The sequence below is a fragment of the Benincasa hispida genome, chromosome 7 (assembly GCF_009727055.1).
Source record: "Benincasa hispida cultivar B227 chromosome 7, ASM972705v1, whole genome shotgun sequence".
NCBI lineage: Eukaryota > Viridiplantae > Streptophyta > Magnoliopsida > Cucurbitales > Cucurbitaceae > Benincasa > Benincasa hispida.
The window spans coordinates 45,512,557-45,530,110 of NC_052355.1; the positions used below are offsets into that span (position 1 = coordinate 45,512,557).

General features: G+C 35.5%; 3 protein-coding genes across 6 annotated transcripts in view; all 3 read right to left on the minus strand.

Moving 5' to 3' along the window:
• Nucleotides 1-4,051: 4,051 nt before the first annotated feature.
• On the minus strand, nt 4,052-7,047 carry LOC120081716 (SNF1-related protein kinase regulatory subunit gamma-1-like). 3 transcript variants are annotated; one of them, XM_039036808.1, is made up of 6 exons: nt 6,895-7,047; nt 6,081-6,264; nt 5,535-5,977; nt 5,035-5,301; nt 4,789-4,961; nt 4,052-4,469 (listed from the first exon to the last, which is right to left on the minus strand). In XM_039036808.1, the coding sequence occupies exons 2-6, from the start codon at nt 6,244-6,246 to the stop codon at nt 4,190-4,192; spliced, it is 1,329 nt and encodes a 442-aa protein (XP_038892736.1). In that variant the 5' UTR covers nt 6,247-6,264; nt 6,895-7,047; the 3' UTR covers nt 4,052-4,189. The 3 variants fall into 3 exon arrangements, with proteins under 3 accessions (XP_038892736.1, XP_038892737.1, XP_038892738.1); XM_039036809.1 differs by having other exon boundaries at nt 6,891-7,039; XM_039036810.1 differs by having other exon boundaries at nt 6,081-6,256; nt 6,895-7,036.
• Nucleotides 7,048-7,227: 180 nt separating this feature from the next.
• Nucleotides 7,228-11,266, minus strand: LOC120081717 (probable pectate lyase P59). The gene is made up of 4 exons (XM_039036811.1): nt 10,770-11,266; nt 10,025-10,676; nt 9,705-9,947; nt 7,228-9,617 (listed from the first exon to the last, which is right to left on the minus strand). Exons 1-4 carry the CDS (start codon nt 10,946-10,948, stop codon nt 9,393-9,395), a joined length of 1,299 nt encoding a protein of 432 aa, XP_038892739.1. The 5' UTR covers nt 10,949-11,266; the 3' UTR covers nt 7,228-9,392.
• A 1,271-nt stretch (nt 11,267-12,537) lies between these two features.
• The window catches only part of LOC120081291 (alpha-amylase 3, chloroplastic), an 8,304-nt gene continuing 3,287 nt past the window's right edge, over nt 12,538-17,554 (minus strand). For both annotated transcript variants that reach the window (XM_039036032.1, XM_039036033.1), the window contains 7 exons: nt 16,708-17,366; nt 16,163-16,352; nt 15,720-15,826; nt 15,060-15,309; nt 14,506-14,628; nt 13,770-13,937; nt 12,538-13,005 (listed from right to left, as the gene is read on the minus strand). In XM_039036032.1, the coding sequence (XP_038891960.1) occupies nt 12,844-13,005; nt 13,770-13,937; nt 14,506-14,628; nt 15,060-15,309; nt 15,720-15,826; nt 16,163-16,352; nt 16,708-17,366 (1,659 nt within the window). In that variant the 3' untranslated portion in view covers nt 12,538-12,843. The remainder of the gene's footprint in view (nt 13,006-13,769; nt 13,938-14,505; nt 14,629-15,059; nt 15,310-15,719; nt 15,827-16,162; nt 16,353-16,707; nt 17,367-17,554) is intronic.

Here is a 17,554-nt window from a genome sequence, read left to right on the forward strand (position 1 = left end):
AGTGACTAGTTAAGTATAAACATGCTTGAAATTACTAATAACCAATGAGAAAGCAAGGATAGATTTTTAGAACTCAGAGTTTGTAAATATGTTTGGAAATCGATTAACTTAGCAAATGTAACGACATCTGAAATTATTTTCATAACGTCAAATCAGGAATATCATGCTTATGGATCTCATAATTTATAAAACATACATAGAACTTATACCCTAAGCCTTAGATGAGGTAGAGCAAACTCAACACACCTAACTTCGATAACCTTAGCTGAAATAGAGTGAAGCCAATACAATAAGCATTGATAACTCTCATACACGCACGTAGAAATGCCCCCAAAAGGCTAAACACCCATGCACACGACTGAAAACCTATGTGTGTGCCAAGGTGGATCCCATAGACCTATATCATATATATTCTATGAACTTCCCAGATACCTTCATCTCCTTGGATATCAGAGTCTTCAAATTAGAGTACATGATTCAAGGGTTCATAAAACTATGCTTTAGCATCAAGATAATGTAAACATATCATAGGTATCAAAGCATGAATGACAAATAGCTCATTAGGAACATAATGATTCAAATCATACTAATAAAATTCAAGTTTCATAAACATGCTTAAGTCATAGCCTTTGAAAATGTAAATCATGAATCTTATGGTAAATCAACCATTTTCATCATAGCATTGAGATAAAACTTTATATCAAGGGAAATCATGCTTAGAAACATTCAAGAACTAATTTTTAAAACATTTTGTCATTCACTGTCATTGGTTAGCTCCCAACGATCTATAGGCTATTCCGATCTATGTTTGTCCTGAAAAATGAATTAGAACCCTTGGTTAACCTCTAAATAATCCTAATAGCTTTCAAAATATTCCATACTTCTTTTAGTTTCTAACAAATCCTTAAATTCCTCTTAGAGTCCATATTTAATCATTTTTAAGCTAAAAATCCATAACACTCTTAAATGGACCCAAAATTTGCTTACCAACTCCAAATTCTCAAGTCAAGCCAATGCCAAGCTCACGACAACTAGGTGCATAGCCAGGGGTAGGCATGGGTGCTAGGATACGTGCACAGGGTGTCCTGATGAGTGTGTGGGCAGCAGCACGCATGCACATGCTAGGCATTGAACGTGCGATGCTAGGCATCGATGGTGCGTGCGAGTGAGGGATTTCACTTGTGCAGGCCGCAACAAATAAGTTTGTAGGCCTGGGCAATGGTGGTCGCTTGGTTGGGCGCCATTGCATGCACAATGGTGCGCAATAAGTGCTGCACTGGGTGCCCACCAACAGACTACTTCCCTTGCCTAGCTTCTTCATATTGGAATTTGTGTCCTAAAGTCTCGTGTCCTGTAGTTTGTAAACAATTTTGTACGAACACTTGTGATGTATAATATATATGATATTTACTTCACTTCTTGATTTTGCACATTTAGATTTTTTTTTTATTTTACCACAAACCAATAAACTTAATATCCTTGGTTGTCTTTATGTAACTTAAGCATGTATGTAGTGACATACAAGTGGATTATGTCTTAAGTGACAACTAAAATGGTCTGTAGCATATGGATATAAGAGGGAAACCTTATCTTGGTAACACTATGAACGTAACCGCTTTGTGGAATAGTTACAAGTGTTGTGACTTGTCACAGATGGTCTAATCCCGATCATTTGTGTAGAGGACATGCAAGCGGGGGCATCCTATACAAAGAGTTTGTATAAGATCTGACCTCGAAGTGTTAACGTCTTGTCATATAACTCCGTTCATGATAAAGACTTCACTTCACTAGGATGACCATAGGTAACATGACCTCAATCCTGAGTGAGTTGGGAACTCCTACCATTGAGAGCGGTTCTTTGATTTGCATGGGTGCGAGTGGCCAGAGTACCGACTTAAACCTACCACTTTGGGGATTCGTCTGATTTGGGAGATGGGAACTCAACTTCATAAGATGGAGTTCACTCATTCCTCGAAGCAAGGCTGAATAGATAGATTGCTCTCTTAAGTTGGGGCTTGAATGATGCGACGCCACACACCTTCTCATGGCCCGAGAGGTGTTCACACATAGTAGGACTATGTTATATTGTTCATTAGAGGGATCAATGGTATTTAAGAAGTAAGATGTAACTACGGAGGCAAAACGGTAAATTGGCCATTTGTACTTACAAGCATTTGTGAAGGGTCATCGTATTGATGATTGGTTATATTCAATGGACATAGAAATATATCTATGGTAAGAAGAGTTCAAATGTCAGTCTTTAGTGGAATGCCTGGCAGTTAACGGATGGTGGATATCGTGGCTAAAAAGGTTGGTCAGTTATTCACGTACCGTTGGAGCTTCGAGCCATAAGTCCATAAGGTCCCCTTGGTAGCTTGGAAATCAAGTTGAGAATCAGTTTTGGGGTTAGTTTGAAATGTTCAAATTGACGAGAGGGAGTTTAATTATATATGATATAATTGAACTAGTTAATTATATATGATCTAATTAATTTTATGTATGAGATACATTAATTTGGAGGAAATTGGATACAAATATGATTTATATCTACCGGAGGAAAAATACTATGGTTAATATATGATATTAATTCATAGATTATGAATATAATGTGATTATATTTATTGTCTATTAATTGGATGGTTAAAGAATAATTGGCCGACGTCTCTTATGTTTTCATAACGGATGAGTAAGATGAAGAATTGATTTGAGACGCTTAAATAGCTCACGGTGTGTTAAGCATTGGATACGTGAACATAGTATTAAAGTGTGTCATCGCGTAGTAAAAAACCAAAGCCTACATGATAATGCTGAACGATCGCTTACCTATATGATAGTGTTGAGCGATCGCTTAACGCTTACACCCACATACGCTGTTTACTAAACGATCGCTTATGATCGTTCGCCCGATATTTACTATTGTATAGACGATCGCTTAGCTTTTCCTACACGATCATTAAGACGATCGCTTATCTTTTCCTACACGATCATATACTTCACCTAAACGATCAAGCATTTTGTCTATACGATAGACGAGCCTTTCTCCCACTTGCTTGATCATTGTATACGATCTTCCTTCCTTCTTCCCTCTACCAAATCCGAACAAAACCCACCCTTTGGATTCTCACTCCAATAATACTAAGGGCTCCTGAGTGGTGGTGTCGTCCCCGTTTCCTTCTGTTCGTGTGGAGATTGTTCGAGGTAGACGATCGGGATTTGCTAAACGATAGCTTATCGTTCCAGCAAAAGAAAAAGACTTCAACTGGTATGATCTCTCGATCTCTTGTTTATTGTTCCTTTGAGCATGCCAATAATTTAGCGTTATGAATGTTATCTGTATGTTTGAATGTATATGTAGAAATTTTGTCACAATAAATTGGAAAGATCCGCTTCCGCTCGTAGGTACTCTTGAATAAGAGTTCCTTCACTTCAACCCCTTTTCAAACATCTAATTTCCAAATTACATCTAATTTCCAAATTGCATTTTTAGTACAGAAAACATGATCTCTAACCAAATCAATTCAAATTACTTTCAATTTTGAGCTTCTAATTCTTCCTAAATAGCTCAAAACCTACCAAAAAGTCCAGCTTGCTTCCATGGCTCTAAAACTCAAACAAACCTCAAGTTTCCTTTAAATTTCAGCATTTTCTTGGGTGAATTTCACCATGGAAGCCCTCGGTCTCCTTCTCCACTCAGAATTTCCTTATTTGCTTGAGTAAATTGGGCAAATAAATTTCTTTTCCTACCTTCTATTGATACAATCGGCTGCATGCCCTCATTGCTTAAGTATTGGACAGCTCATGTCACTAAACTTTGTCTGAAATACAAGCTATTGTAGCCTGTATTTCTACCGTAGCCTTTTACTTTGTTGGCAGAATTTGATGGGCCATCTCTTGCTTCTTTGCTTAGTTCTGATAGCTTGCACAAAGATTCTAAACTGGGCGAAGAAATGGCTTTGAGAACTTCAGAATTAGAGCCGAAGGACCCACTTCCATTTGTTATATTATCCAATAAAGGTGGGAAGAAGTAAGAGATATAATTATAGATTAAGGATTGGGAAAGCTATCTGACATTAGTTTAAGAGTAGAGTACATAAGCAGAGTAACTAGTATACTTTTGATGTCAAACCAGAATTCGCAACTAGTTTACATCTTGCATATCTGTCAATTGTTAAGAAAACACTTGTAAATGTCACTGATTCAACATTTCTTCGGCAGAAAATCCAAAGTTGTTGATTATGTAGTTGGGTGGTTCAAAAATGAAGCACGAGATCACATCCCTCAGGGTGATGACCCCGACAACTTCGTCATCACCAGCTACGACGTAGATCCTGTGGACTGACTTGGAAGCAAGGCTATGAATAACAAAGCCAAGAGTTGAATCAAGTTTGCAGGTAATTGGTGGGGCAAGTTTACCAATATCTTGAGTCAACGTGACGACTGTTTTGATGAAATCCATAACGGTGAGCTTCCTGAAATCCCACGATTGAAATACATAAAAGATTAATTAAAAAAAATAGGCTCTTAGAGCTCAAACACACTTGATATTTGATAATATAGAGAAGGAAGAAGGAATTAGCCCATATGAGTCATAAAAGCAAGTTCATTACCTCTCTGTGGCACTAGTTTCTAACATAATTACTATGGTATCCTTTCCAGGCATGTTTCTTCTATCCACATTTATTGATATTCATAGTTCGCAGTTACTAGAGCTTTCTATAGTATAAGGTCAAGTATGTGAATTAAACGTAATTCAACGTGCATAAAGAAGATTCCACCCTTTTATCCTACCTGAAATTGGAGAAAAGTTCAGGTTTAAGCAGTAAATATCTTATGTCTCTTATACTTATATTTCCCACCATCCTTTTCTTTGGCCCCTCCACAACTGGAAGGCCACCAATATGATTATCTCTCATTCGCTTGAAAGCTTCCAATATCAACTCGTTGCTTTGGATGTTAATAACCTGACCAAAACGAGAAATGACCATTAAAGTTCGAAAATTTTACAAACCCAAATCAGCCATTATGAATACCTGCCTCGTTACAAGACACGAAAGGAAGTCCCAAATCAGAAATAGGTCTTGCAGCTATACAGTCAAACCAGTCTCTTCCTCTACACCTTTCAAGACCTTGAACTACTGCAGATTGAGTTATGTAATTCTTGATGTCAGGTTTCCCTGATTCAATGACAGGTACATTCCTCAATCTATATTTTGAAAGTAGCAGTAAGACACATAACATGGAATTATCTAGGGTCACTGGAAGGAACGGAGCCCAACGGTAGGATTTCAATATTGACTGAACCTGAAACATCGAAGTGTTAGTGTCTAGTTCTTCCAAAATTGTTGCACAGCCTATTCTATTTTTGGGTAGGACTGACATTTTTGTCTTGTAACACGGTTGCACCATGGAGAACAATGGCTCTACATATCAGTACATGAATACCAAGAAAATGACTACATATGATATGAAGTAGTACGTAGTTTCGTTAATTTGAGCTATAAGAGTTACCCTACTGGCATAGTTTAAGAGCCTACTGTTGTTGATTTGAATGGCTCTTCTTGCAGTAAGACTTTGTAAAAATCTTCTCCTAAATTATCAGCAGCTGTGGGAGCATCTTTACCGATTCCTTTATTGACAGCAACACCACCAGCCATAGCAGCTCCAACCGCCGCTGCAGCTATCCCTGCGACTGCAACAGGGCCTGTTGCCCCTAATGCCAATGCTCCAATAGCACCAACAGCTCCTGCACCAACTCCAACAGCAGTAGCTGAACCAGCAGATAAAGCAGCTGCGGCAAGTTCTGCACTCTCCAACACCCACAAGATAATTGCCGAATAATCTACAATTCCAAGGTACCTATCTCTCCAATTCATACTTGCTTTTGCATTTGGATTTGTTACAGGAGCTGATAAGATGTTGCATTCAGATAGAATCTTTACAGCATTAGCAATAGTTGTGTCTGCTGGAATCTCAATAACTGCAAAAAGTGTTTTTCTTTTTATTCAACCCGTCTAATAATTTTTTATGCATATTCATATGAATGAAATTCTAAAATTGAAGTTGTTGGTACTCATTATTACCTCTGCCTCCTGGGACTCCAGGAAATGACGACACTGGGATCCTGGCGAATGCATCATTCAGTGTCTCTTGTAAGAATTTCGGAAGTTTCTTCGTAGATTGAATGCGCTCAAAATAAGATTCGCAGTTTGACAATGCAGAATACTTAACCTCCTTTCCTTGTTCCATATGTTGTAAACTGAGATCCTAGAAAAACGAATCATTCATTCGTACTAAGGTTCATAAATAAATTCAAGAGGACGTCAATAGGATCATTTCATCTTTCAAAAATAAACTTTAGACAAGTCTTCATTTTGATTAAAGAAATCTCTCCACAATGTTTTAAGAGTCAGACTCTCTGTCTTTGCACATTCTCACCGAAACCCACCCATTTCAACAAATAGTATATTTATTAAGTTCAATTTATTTTATTTGATATTAGGGTAATTCTTACCCTATTCTGGTAGTAAATTTGGATCGAAAATTTTCATATTTCAGAAATATTTCAAGTGACGTGCATCGCAATCACATGACTTTCTATGAACAAGATCAAACAAAAACAAGCACGCCAAGAAAAGTCCCAAGACTAGTGACAAGAGTGTACACAATCAAAAGGATGAGACCAAGCAAGTAATTAAAGCCGATTAACATGACGAGCATAAAGACAAGTTAAATCTAAGGGACTCGCAAAACTCTCCACTGACCAAAGATTCTCCTATTCTTCACCATCCAAATAATATATATGAGAAAACTACAGTTGGACGTCGTCAAAGTTGATTAAAAAACACAATATGATCTCGTGATTGAAACGTTTAAGAAAAAACATCTTATACCTACCTCAGAAGATGTGCTTCTCGTAAGGCTCTTTGTTGTGGATCATCAAATGAATTCAGGAAATAGGATCAGAAAGTTTTTCCAGTTTAACAAACATGTTCCCTCTCTCTTTTAACTGTTGTTCTTCATGAATTATCGCTAATATCCCAACTTCCTGCCACGTTTATGAATGTGTCTCCTTCAGCTGCCACTTGGTATTTTTACATTGAAATGGTCAGCATCTCTCTCTCTCTCTCTCTCTCTCTCTCTCTCTCAAGCATTGCGTCTTGTTTCCTCCTCCCCTCTGGGCCCTTGGGCTTATAATTAGGGAATTTGTGGAAGGAATGACCATATTTTGGGCCCATTCCTGGAAAATAACCCAAAAAGTGAATTTATGGGAATTTGGTAATTTTAAAATGGTTAGAAAGACATTTGAATTTGAAAAAAAAAAAAACACTAATAATTCATATATTTATTTTAAACTATTTTTGGGACAAAAAAAGGTCTTAAAATATATTTTATTTTGTCCCAAGTTAAAAGAAGAAAATTGGTCTCTAAATTTTTATTTTAAATTTTGTAATGGTTGAAGGGGTCTTGAAGTTATTTTAAAATAGTCTCTTTATAGTTGGATTTATGGTTCGCTAATTAATTTCATTGTTGGTAGAGAGGTCGGGAAGTTATATGGATTATTGGATAAAATGACCTAACAAATTGGGTCAAAATGTCGCATGGATTTTTAAAATAAGGTTTTGACAATTCTAGTTTTATTTCTCCCATAAATCTCTCTCCTTCATGTGATTCCTTCTTTGAATTCTGTCTCTAGCAATGACTATGCTCTCGTCCAGAGTTGTTTCTTCTCCCTTTAACAATGTGCGACAGTAGTTGACAATAAATGGAGTTTTTTCAAATGTCAAATGAACTAATATGTAAAGAGTAAGAGCAAGAAAGTGAACTAAAAAGTAAGCTAGAACTAGAATAAGAGATAAGGAAAAAAAATAATCATTAAAAAAAAAAAAGAACCCTATATGATGCTAACAAAAGGTTCGAAAGTTATGTTTTTAAAAAAACGGATCAAATTTCATTTTTTTAAAAAAAGTTTAGGTCATCCATACAAAAACAAGAACCTAACTTATATTTCTTCAACTTTTCACATATTTATCATATGTGATCAATTTAAGTACTTGAATCAGTTCTTGGAACTGATGTTATATAATGTATCCGATTCTCGACTTCATGCTTTCCTATGAAACTAATATTTGTATCCATCATCCATCCCATTGCTTGCACGGCTGCTGGCGCATCTGGAAACTGAAGGCCTATATACAATATGCAGCATCCCCCAATTGGTTTATTCCTAAGCACAAATTGACCTTTCAAAACTTTCTATGATCGGCATTTATTTCTCAAATGCACTGAAAAAGCATCAAATGGACGCTAGCATAAGTGTCCTTGTATTGGTTTAATATTTATTACTTGTTCAGTTGTTTGTAAGTGTCTCAATTACTCTTTCAGGCTCTTCAAGAACTTACTGAAACACTTTCAACAGATTTTATAGAAGACCAACCAAGAGCCCTGCTCAGGTTTTAAGACTTTGGTTTCTTCTTGATCCTTCCTCTGCTTTCAGATTATTAGTGTATGCATGTGGAAGAAGTAATTGATGCTCGCTAATGTGCAACAATGTTACTGGATTACAGTATTCATATTATACTTTGAGAAATTGGTTACTCCTTCACACAAATAAACCTTAGTATTGAGAAATTCAGTTTACCTCTAGATTCTACAAAATCAATGATATGTAAGGGTTTTTAGGTGCAAACAAAGTTAGTTGGAAAAGAGAGAAATCGATTTTTTCCATTAGTACGAGGCCTTTTGGATGGTTCCAAAAGTAAAGTCATGAAAATTTCATGTCCAAAATAGACAATATCATACTATTGTGGAGATTGGTAGAGGTTTCATAGTCCTTATTAATTGGTATCAGAGTTATGGTCTAAACATAATCGTGTGGGTATATCCTCAGTGATTTCGAACAAAAGTTAGTGAGTTTTGTAGATGAATCTTCAGATTGAACCAAGAGTACTTGAGATGCAGCAAGCAAGTAGAGCTCTATCAAATCAAGCGGATAAAGTTGTTACATTATATTTTAGAATGCTCCTCAAATTTACGTTTATCTAATTTAACATTTGGTAGATTCTTCCGAAACAGTTCATTTCCCCCATGTGTATAACTTTCTTCACCGTTTAAAAATCCAGTAATCATAAATGTTTATTATTTTCATGGTAACTAGAAGGAAGTAAACATGAAAATAGAAAAGAGATTATCATAAAATAAGTTCAGTTATATGAGAGATCTTGAAAGCCACAGAGTATACAGAATGTGATATGTTTGTTTATGGCTTCACCCAAATCAGTCGACACAGCCAAAAAAGAAAAACTAAGCTTGTGAGTTGAGCAGTTGATCCCAAAAATTAGTATCATGAATCTGTTTGTTGACGGTGATGTGTGGTAGAAAATTGGGAGTTGAATTTAGCAAGGGCGACCGACGAAGCAGGCAAGCGCTCCTGCAAAACGTGTCATTCTTCTAACGTATGTCCCTGGTTTGTATGAGATCATATCCATCCTTGAGAAGGGTCTTCTCTTGCTTTGATCGCCTGAGGTAACAAAGAATGCTCCATTCATCATCAAGTCTCCCTCTGATCTCCATGTCCAGCTTTTCCAAACCTCCTCTGGTGAGTACTCTCTCTTTGTCACCTAAGTTAAGTTCACACCCACTTTTAGTTTCTTGACAAAATTAAAAGCATATGAATTGCTTGAGTTGTTTGTTAAATATTTGATTACCTCTTTAGCATATACATTGGGAGGAGCAATGAAGCGATTTCCCTGGCTGATGATGGTGGGATGCTGGCTACCACCAATGGCATACATAAGCCAATGAGTGTAGTCGTTGTTGACAACATGGAAGAATCCCCATCGGCACCTCGGCATCCTCTGCACCAATCCTTGACCAAAGTGGTTGAATGCTACTGTCACTTGCATTATTTGATCGTTCGAGTACCCGTCACTCGCTCCAAACAACATCACCTGTATATAACTTAGTTTTTAACTTCAATTATATAAAACTGGCAGTCACATTGTTTCAGAATAGGATACGCTATTACCTCATTGTGGTGAGTGAAGTGACAATTGGATATAGTGATGGCAGTGGATCCCATAATGGCATCAATGAGACCATCATGACACCTGGACATAGAAACATGGTCGATCCAAACGTTGGAGGAACCGAAGATGGAAATTCCGTCACCATCGCTCATAGTCCTCAAACCCACATGATCGACGGCATCTCTAATCATTCCGCCACTACCTACGACAATGTGATGGATACGAAGGCCATGAATGATGACATTTTTGATGTACTGAAGAGTAATGCCAGCCCCATAAGCAATCTGAACATTAGCCCCTCTTGCATCAATGGTCTTGTCGCTGGTCATGATGAGCTCCTGAGTGAGCCTAATGGCCATGTTGGTAGAGAAGATGATCCACAGAGGTCCCTTTTGGATCACAGCATGACGAAGAGTCCCAGGTTTCGGGTTCATGAGGTCCGAGTCCGACGAGTCATTCACGACGTAGTATGGACCCAACTTTCCACCAATGGTCTTGTGGCCAAAACCCAGAACACAATCTGCTAGCTTCTTCCGGTTCTGGGCCCAATTGGGGTCGCATCTCCAGCACCGATCAATGGGATTAGTGGCTAGACATGGGCCTGTATATTTCTTCAAATTCCTCCTCGTACTGTTGGTTCCAATCAATACCCTGCATCATACTCAACCCCCATTAATTCATTCCCCCAATTCTGAATTTAGTTCAATTATTAAAGTTGTAAGAAACTACAAATTTCAAACTTACTGGCCAACTTTGGCATTGAAGTAGTTGGTGACGTTCTCAGGATTAGGCTCGAAGGCATCCGCGGCGGCTTGTTCGGCCTCAGCGGCACGTGCTTTCCAGTAGTCATCTACGTTTCCGATGTTAGCAAATGCGGTAGAAGCCAGAAAGGACAATGTTAGCAGCAGCCGAAGTATAGCCATTTTTACGGGATGATGATGAATTGTTGTTGTGAGATTGGGTCAGCCTTAACAATGGTTAAAGGAATTTAAACCTCAAGCGAAACACAAAAGGATTCGCTTGAGGATCGGAGACAATTGTATGATGGGCAAGAAGAGGGTTTTATGAAGATGTTAAAAAGGAAAACAGAGGAAGATGAGGGGTTGGAGAAGGTCGTTCATGGCGGGAAGAAGGGAGAACCGTTTCCCATTTGAACGGTTAAAACAGTTATTTACTAATATTGATATTTTTTGTGGCCCAGCTTCGGCTGTTTTTCTATTTCCGTTGCTTATAAACAGACGTGGAACAAATTAAGCTTTCTATTATTGTTATAATTCCCTTTCTTTTTCATTCTTCCTCTTCTTGGTATAATTCAAAGTTCAAAATATATACTAACCAATTAGAAAGCTTAGGGGTTCTTTTGACGAATTTTACTCTCCAGTACTTTATGATAGCTTTTAAAATTTTGGTTAAATTTTAAATTTAATCCTTAAATTTTTTAACTTTTGTTTAATAGATCTCGAAATCTTTAAAATATTTAATACATTCATAAATTTTCAATACCATATTTAAAAGGTCTCTAAAATTTTAAAATCATAAAAAAAAAAAACCATAAACCTTTTGATATTGGCCTATTTGACCATTTTTAAAATTCACAAACTTATTAGGCAATCCATAAATTTTAGAAAATGTTGAAGATATTAGGGACATTATCGAGAATTTCATTAGATACTTTAAAAATTTTGGAATATATTAAATAAAAAATTAAACCGTTAAAAATTTGTAAATTCTTTCTAAAGGCCTATTACACACAAACTAATCTTGTAATTTTATCTAAAAGTTCTAATAAGATCATATCATTATATCACTATATATATACATATATATAGTTTTTGCTTTTATAAGTAAACATATACTTCCATCATACCATTATTATTATGTAAATGTTGAGTTGCGAAGTAGTCCTTGAACTTTTATGTTTGTATTTAATAAATCATTGAACTTTGAAAAGTATTTAATAGGTTAATTTTTTTAGTACAATAGGTCATTGAACTTTTAATTTTGTATTTAATAAGTTTAAAACTTTAAAAATGTAAAAAAAGTATATGAATTTTCAATTGTGTTTATTCAACATTTTTTTTTAAAATTGACAAATCTGTTATCTATAAAAGTGAATCGTGTGTTTAATAGATCATTAAATTTTTAATTTTATATCCAATAAGTTCATAAATTTTTTTAAATGTTAAAAATCTATTAGACACAATATTAAATGTTCAAGAATTTGTTAGATATAAAATCAATAATTTAGAGACTTATTTTACACTTTTTAAAATTCAAAACCAATTAAAAACTTTTTAAATTTTAGGGATGTATTACACAAACTCCAAAGATAAAAGACTAAACTTGTCAATATAAATCACAACATTACGAACTAGATAATATCAATAAATTTCATGTAATTATTACACAATTTTAGGGATCAAAACAGAGGATGGGAAAGACATCTCCTCCCTTGCTTGGAAAATACAAATTATGAAGGAAAAAATGTTATAAGTGGAATAAGATAGTAAGCTGAGGTGGGAAAAAAGGGTTACAATTGCATCACCCACATCTCCTTGTATATTATTAACCTGCTGAAAAGTTTATACATAGCCACCAATTGGTGAACTTTACAATAACATTAACAGCCTCCTCGATGAATGCTTCTAATAGAGCCAATGAATATGTATGATACATAGAAAACAGTATAAATCTCCTATCCACAATCCAATAGCAGTATTATCTTCAGCCTTCTGGTACAGTTTACATGAGGATCATCCAACAAGCACAAAGTCTCCTAGAAGTTAGCTATTGTCTAAATTTCAGAATTCACCTGAATTTACTTTGATACTTCCCAGACCTTGTAGTCTTTTCCCTCAATAACCAATGACCATCCACTGGATCCACTAGGCGGTTCGAAATTTCCTGGTCCAATCTTCACAGCAACTTTTTCATCAATGATGGCTGCATAGACATCCCTTTCTGCCTTCTCAATTGTAACCTAAAAATACAGTACAAAGTGATTAAAGCATAGGCCAATAGGAGGTTCGTGGCATTGCGACTGATGAATGTTACTGAGAAACTACAATCCTCTAAAAAGTGAAGAGAAAGAAGTACAGAGTCGAAGAAATTGCCAGTGCAAGTAATTTTCCACTTGGCAACAGCCAACCAACACTGTTAATACCAACGGGCATGTAATTCCAGTTCAATTTATGGACTTTATACCTTCCATTTATCAGATGGCAAAGGCCTAACTTGCCTTCACAGTAAACCAGATAATTGACCATGATGTATACAAATCAGGAGTATATTTTCAATTCCATAGATTGATATATAGTGGATGTTCAATCTGAAATGTATTTTATACAGCTGTACGATCAGGGCTTTTTGTGGCATATATGGAAGTAAGGAATGTTAGAAACTTTGAAGATAAGTCATCAGCCTTCAATTCCATGTATTTTTGTACAGAATACAGCTCCATGGTGTTCTTTGCATTCGAAATTCTTTTGTAGTTCCAGCACTTTTTTTTTTCCCCCGTTTCTTTCAATGAAGTAATGGGTTTCTTAGTATAGAAAAAGGAAAAAGAGGGAAAGAAAAAGAATATATTACTATTGATCCAATGAATGTGAAAATGAAAAAACATCCCAAAGAAGGCAAAAAGGTGAGGAAAATAAAGTTCATAGTGGTCACTTTCTTCATTTTTTTGTTTTTGTTTTTCTTTTTTGTTTTTTTTTTGAATTTTTGGAAAAGGTCATTTATACTTACTACACTCCGGCAGTTAACTTTATTCCGTTTTCTGAGGGAAATAAGTGCTGCAATTTCAGATTTGTAGTGGGAGAAAATGTGGTCATAGAATGCAGATGGTGTCCCAGGATGAGTCAGGATGTAAGCATATCCTTGCATTTCCTTCCCACAAGGAAATCTCCAATGACCCTACAAGATGAAAAAAAACAACATAAAAATATATTATTAAAAAAAAAAAAAAAAAAAAAAAAAAAAAAAGAAAGAAAGAAAGAAAGAGAGGTTGATACTAAATGGTACAAAGAAATGTAAATTCACATTTCCTGAAACTTGATGATTCTATATGGCATAAAGAAATGTACAGAAAATCACAGAAATTGATATGATTATCAATTTAATAATAGGTTAAAATATCATTTTGGTTACTTCGAGTCCCTAAATTTAGTCTCTATTAGTCTTTTATCTCTATATATTCCATCCATATGGTGTCATTTCTTGCATAGATTATCATTATAATTTAACCAATTACCACAAATATTAACTTCAAACAATATTGACTAATTTTAAGATATTGAAAAAAAAAGAGTAAGATCCAAAATACCAAGATCAAAATGATATTTTATATCACATTAACCATTGCAAGAGTATAGTTGTAGAACTAGGTTATCAATCCGTAAAATCAAAGTGCATCTCGAATGAATGTTTCACCCAGTAGATTTCAGCTTTAAATGCAATAGACTAGTTCTTAAGATGTTTAAACCTGAGTAGATCCAGTGTCATGATTCTCTATAAAGGTAACAGCACGAGAGGGCCACCATCCAACAACTCCAGGAGGCTTTCCCTTCTCATCTGATAATCGCCAATATTCACATCTATCAAGTGCCTGTAAGAGATATTTTCCAAATGGTTACAGAAAAAAGAACGTGGAAAAGTACAATAAGCATCTCAGAAGTATATAACTTTCCACGAGTAGTAAGAAAACTTTTTACAAGCATCAAGAATCTTAGGGATTGCTGCAGAAATACCGCATCATACGAACAACAATATGATTTTTATAATTGAATCCGTCAGACATATCTAAAACAGATACAAGAAGAAAGCAGAAATTATGACATCGTAATAAAATTTCTTTTTCTTATGAGTATAATCACAAAAAAAAAAAAAAAAAGAAAGAAAGTGAATAAGCTCAGAAAACATATTCTGCAGATTTTTTTCGGATATATGTGAACGTCGAGACCAGCTTATGTGCACCTCGACTAATCTCACAGGACATCTCCATAGATTTGACAACCATTTAATTAAATGAAAGCTTACAGAATGAAGGATCCCTTTGGTAGTAACATCAAATGCCCCAGCAGTTCCATTAGTAGCATTTATCCAGTCAACAATTCTCTGCCTATGAGCATCTTGATTATGATCCATCTCACCATACGTATAGCTCAGGGAATCCCAGTATTCGCCAACAGCAAAGTAAGGTTCACTTGCATCCAAGTAATCCTTCACATAACCACCCCAGAATCCTCTGACAAAATCAAGCCTCCATCCATCATACCCAATTTCCTTTCTGCATGTCAGCAGCCAGAAACATATGCATAAACATAGTACTACTCGAATTTTTAAAAGCAAGGTGCAAAAGAGATTTAAAATGATTAGGAAAGCATGTTCAAAGAGAGGAATTATATCTAACCATATCAGCACTTATCAGTAAAAAAGAAAAGGTCTCAAATATAGACGTCTCAAATAACAGCCTACATGATGAGAGGGCATTGAACTAGGGACCTTGTGGTTGAGTCGAAAGCCTCTTTTCACTGCTATGTCCAACTTTTGGGTTATTATGTCACACTACTTAGTAAATACTCCTTAACGTTTGTTTTTTAATACGATAAGGTCTTCATATAGAGGACTAAAATAAATAAATAAAAGATCCACATAAATTAATAGTTCAGCCAAAAAAGGATTAATTGAGGAATTAACCTTAACCAGCATAACCATTCTTTAATATCATTTCTCACGAAATCTTGTGAATGATCAATGTTAGGCGCAGCATGGAAGTTATCTCCACTACTTTTGTTGCCCCTACCCTTCACATGACATGAAAAATGAATAATCAATTTTCTTGTCCATGTAACCAAAAATACTTATAAAAAAATGTAAGTATGTAAATGAAGGTGACGTCTCAATATTAATGATAAACTTCAATGGGACACTTACACACCTGTGCAGGGTCTACCATGGTACACTACGTGTTGTCAAGTTTTTAAAACAGAATGGGGATAAGAAGTATTTGCTTGCAAAGCATTTGTCAACATTTTCAGAAATCATTAACAATCCATTCAATTTGTTATTTTGATAGTCATGCAACGATTTACATTGTAAGAAAATTCATGTATCAGAGAAGTCAAAAAGAAAAATCAAACCTGAAAATGTGGATCATCTGAAACTACTGCACGATCATCCCAATTTAAGCGGCCACCAAATATATTCCAAATACCATTTTGATTTTTAAAATGTGCACAACGATGATTTAGCACAACATCACCAAGAACCTTTATCCCAACATCATGGAACGTCTTCACAACATCCTTCAGCTCATCAATGTTACCATATCTGAAAAGAACAAAGTAGAGTCTTGACAAATATAAAATTTAAAGATCCTCCTCGTAATGATGATGCCTTCTATTTTTTCAATATACTAAATATGAGGGGAAAGAGTAAACTTGAGGAGATTGTTCTCAGATTACTAGAACACATTTCTCTAGACTCCATGCATGAGATAGAAGAACAGTTTTGAAGGATCATTAGATGATAATTGTTACTCAACAAGTGATAATGCTTTAATCTAGGGGCGGATTGAGAAGAAAAAGGTTCTACATGTTTCTTCATATGAAGAATTATTATAGAAACCTATATTAAAATCATCAAGTCATGTCAATTATAATATTTTATAAATATATTTATATACCTGGAATTTAAATTATACAAGTCCTTCGGCATGTACCCCTCTGGTGACACAGATTCAGTTGGAGGTGGCAACCATAGCACAGTGAAACCAAGGGAGGATAATTCTGCAGCTCTCTCTTTAAGTTCCATGTACCATCTTCCAGATTTGTGAGACTCCCAATTAAACCCTTGGCACAATATTTCAAAACCCGAACCTGTGCCAGAGGATATTTGCACAGGTGGTTCTACAGGTTTAGGCATCTCAATTACTTCCTCTGTAAAAGTTGGAGCAGAACTTCTGAAGATACTATAGGCTTCAGCTGCCAATTTTTCAATTTCCTGTAGAATGCTTTCTTGTGCTTCTTTGGTTTTTTTCTTTTTAGTCTTCTGAGAAGAAATGTCAGTAACCAAATTTCTTATTTCCTTGATAATTCCATCAGTATAAGCAGTAACAGAAACTCCTTCAGATTCTTCTCCAGATTTTTTAGATACTCCTGCATCTTTTAATTCGCTCTCTCTCTGTTGACCAGGCAAGTTACCAGAATTTGACAAGGGGATGTAGAAGTCATCTCCCTTATAGTTTAACCAAGAGTTCTCATTCTGCTTGAGAACAAAAAGAAATCCTCCAAAATCTTCTTCTATGGTAAAAATTCCACAACATCCCTTCCCCCCTTCTTTAGGCTGCATTAAAAATGATACAATATTCTTGAATGAAAATCAAAACTTAACAAGACTTCTATACAAAGTCTAAACATGAAGATTTGAAAAGTACATGTGTGCATAGAATGTACAGAATATGGATTGTTCATGAGTTTTTAAAGATATACCCCTTGTTTCTTTCTTTTTCTTTTTCTTTTTTTTTTTTTTTT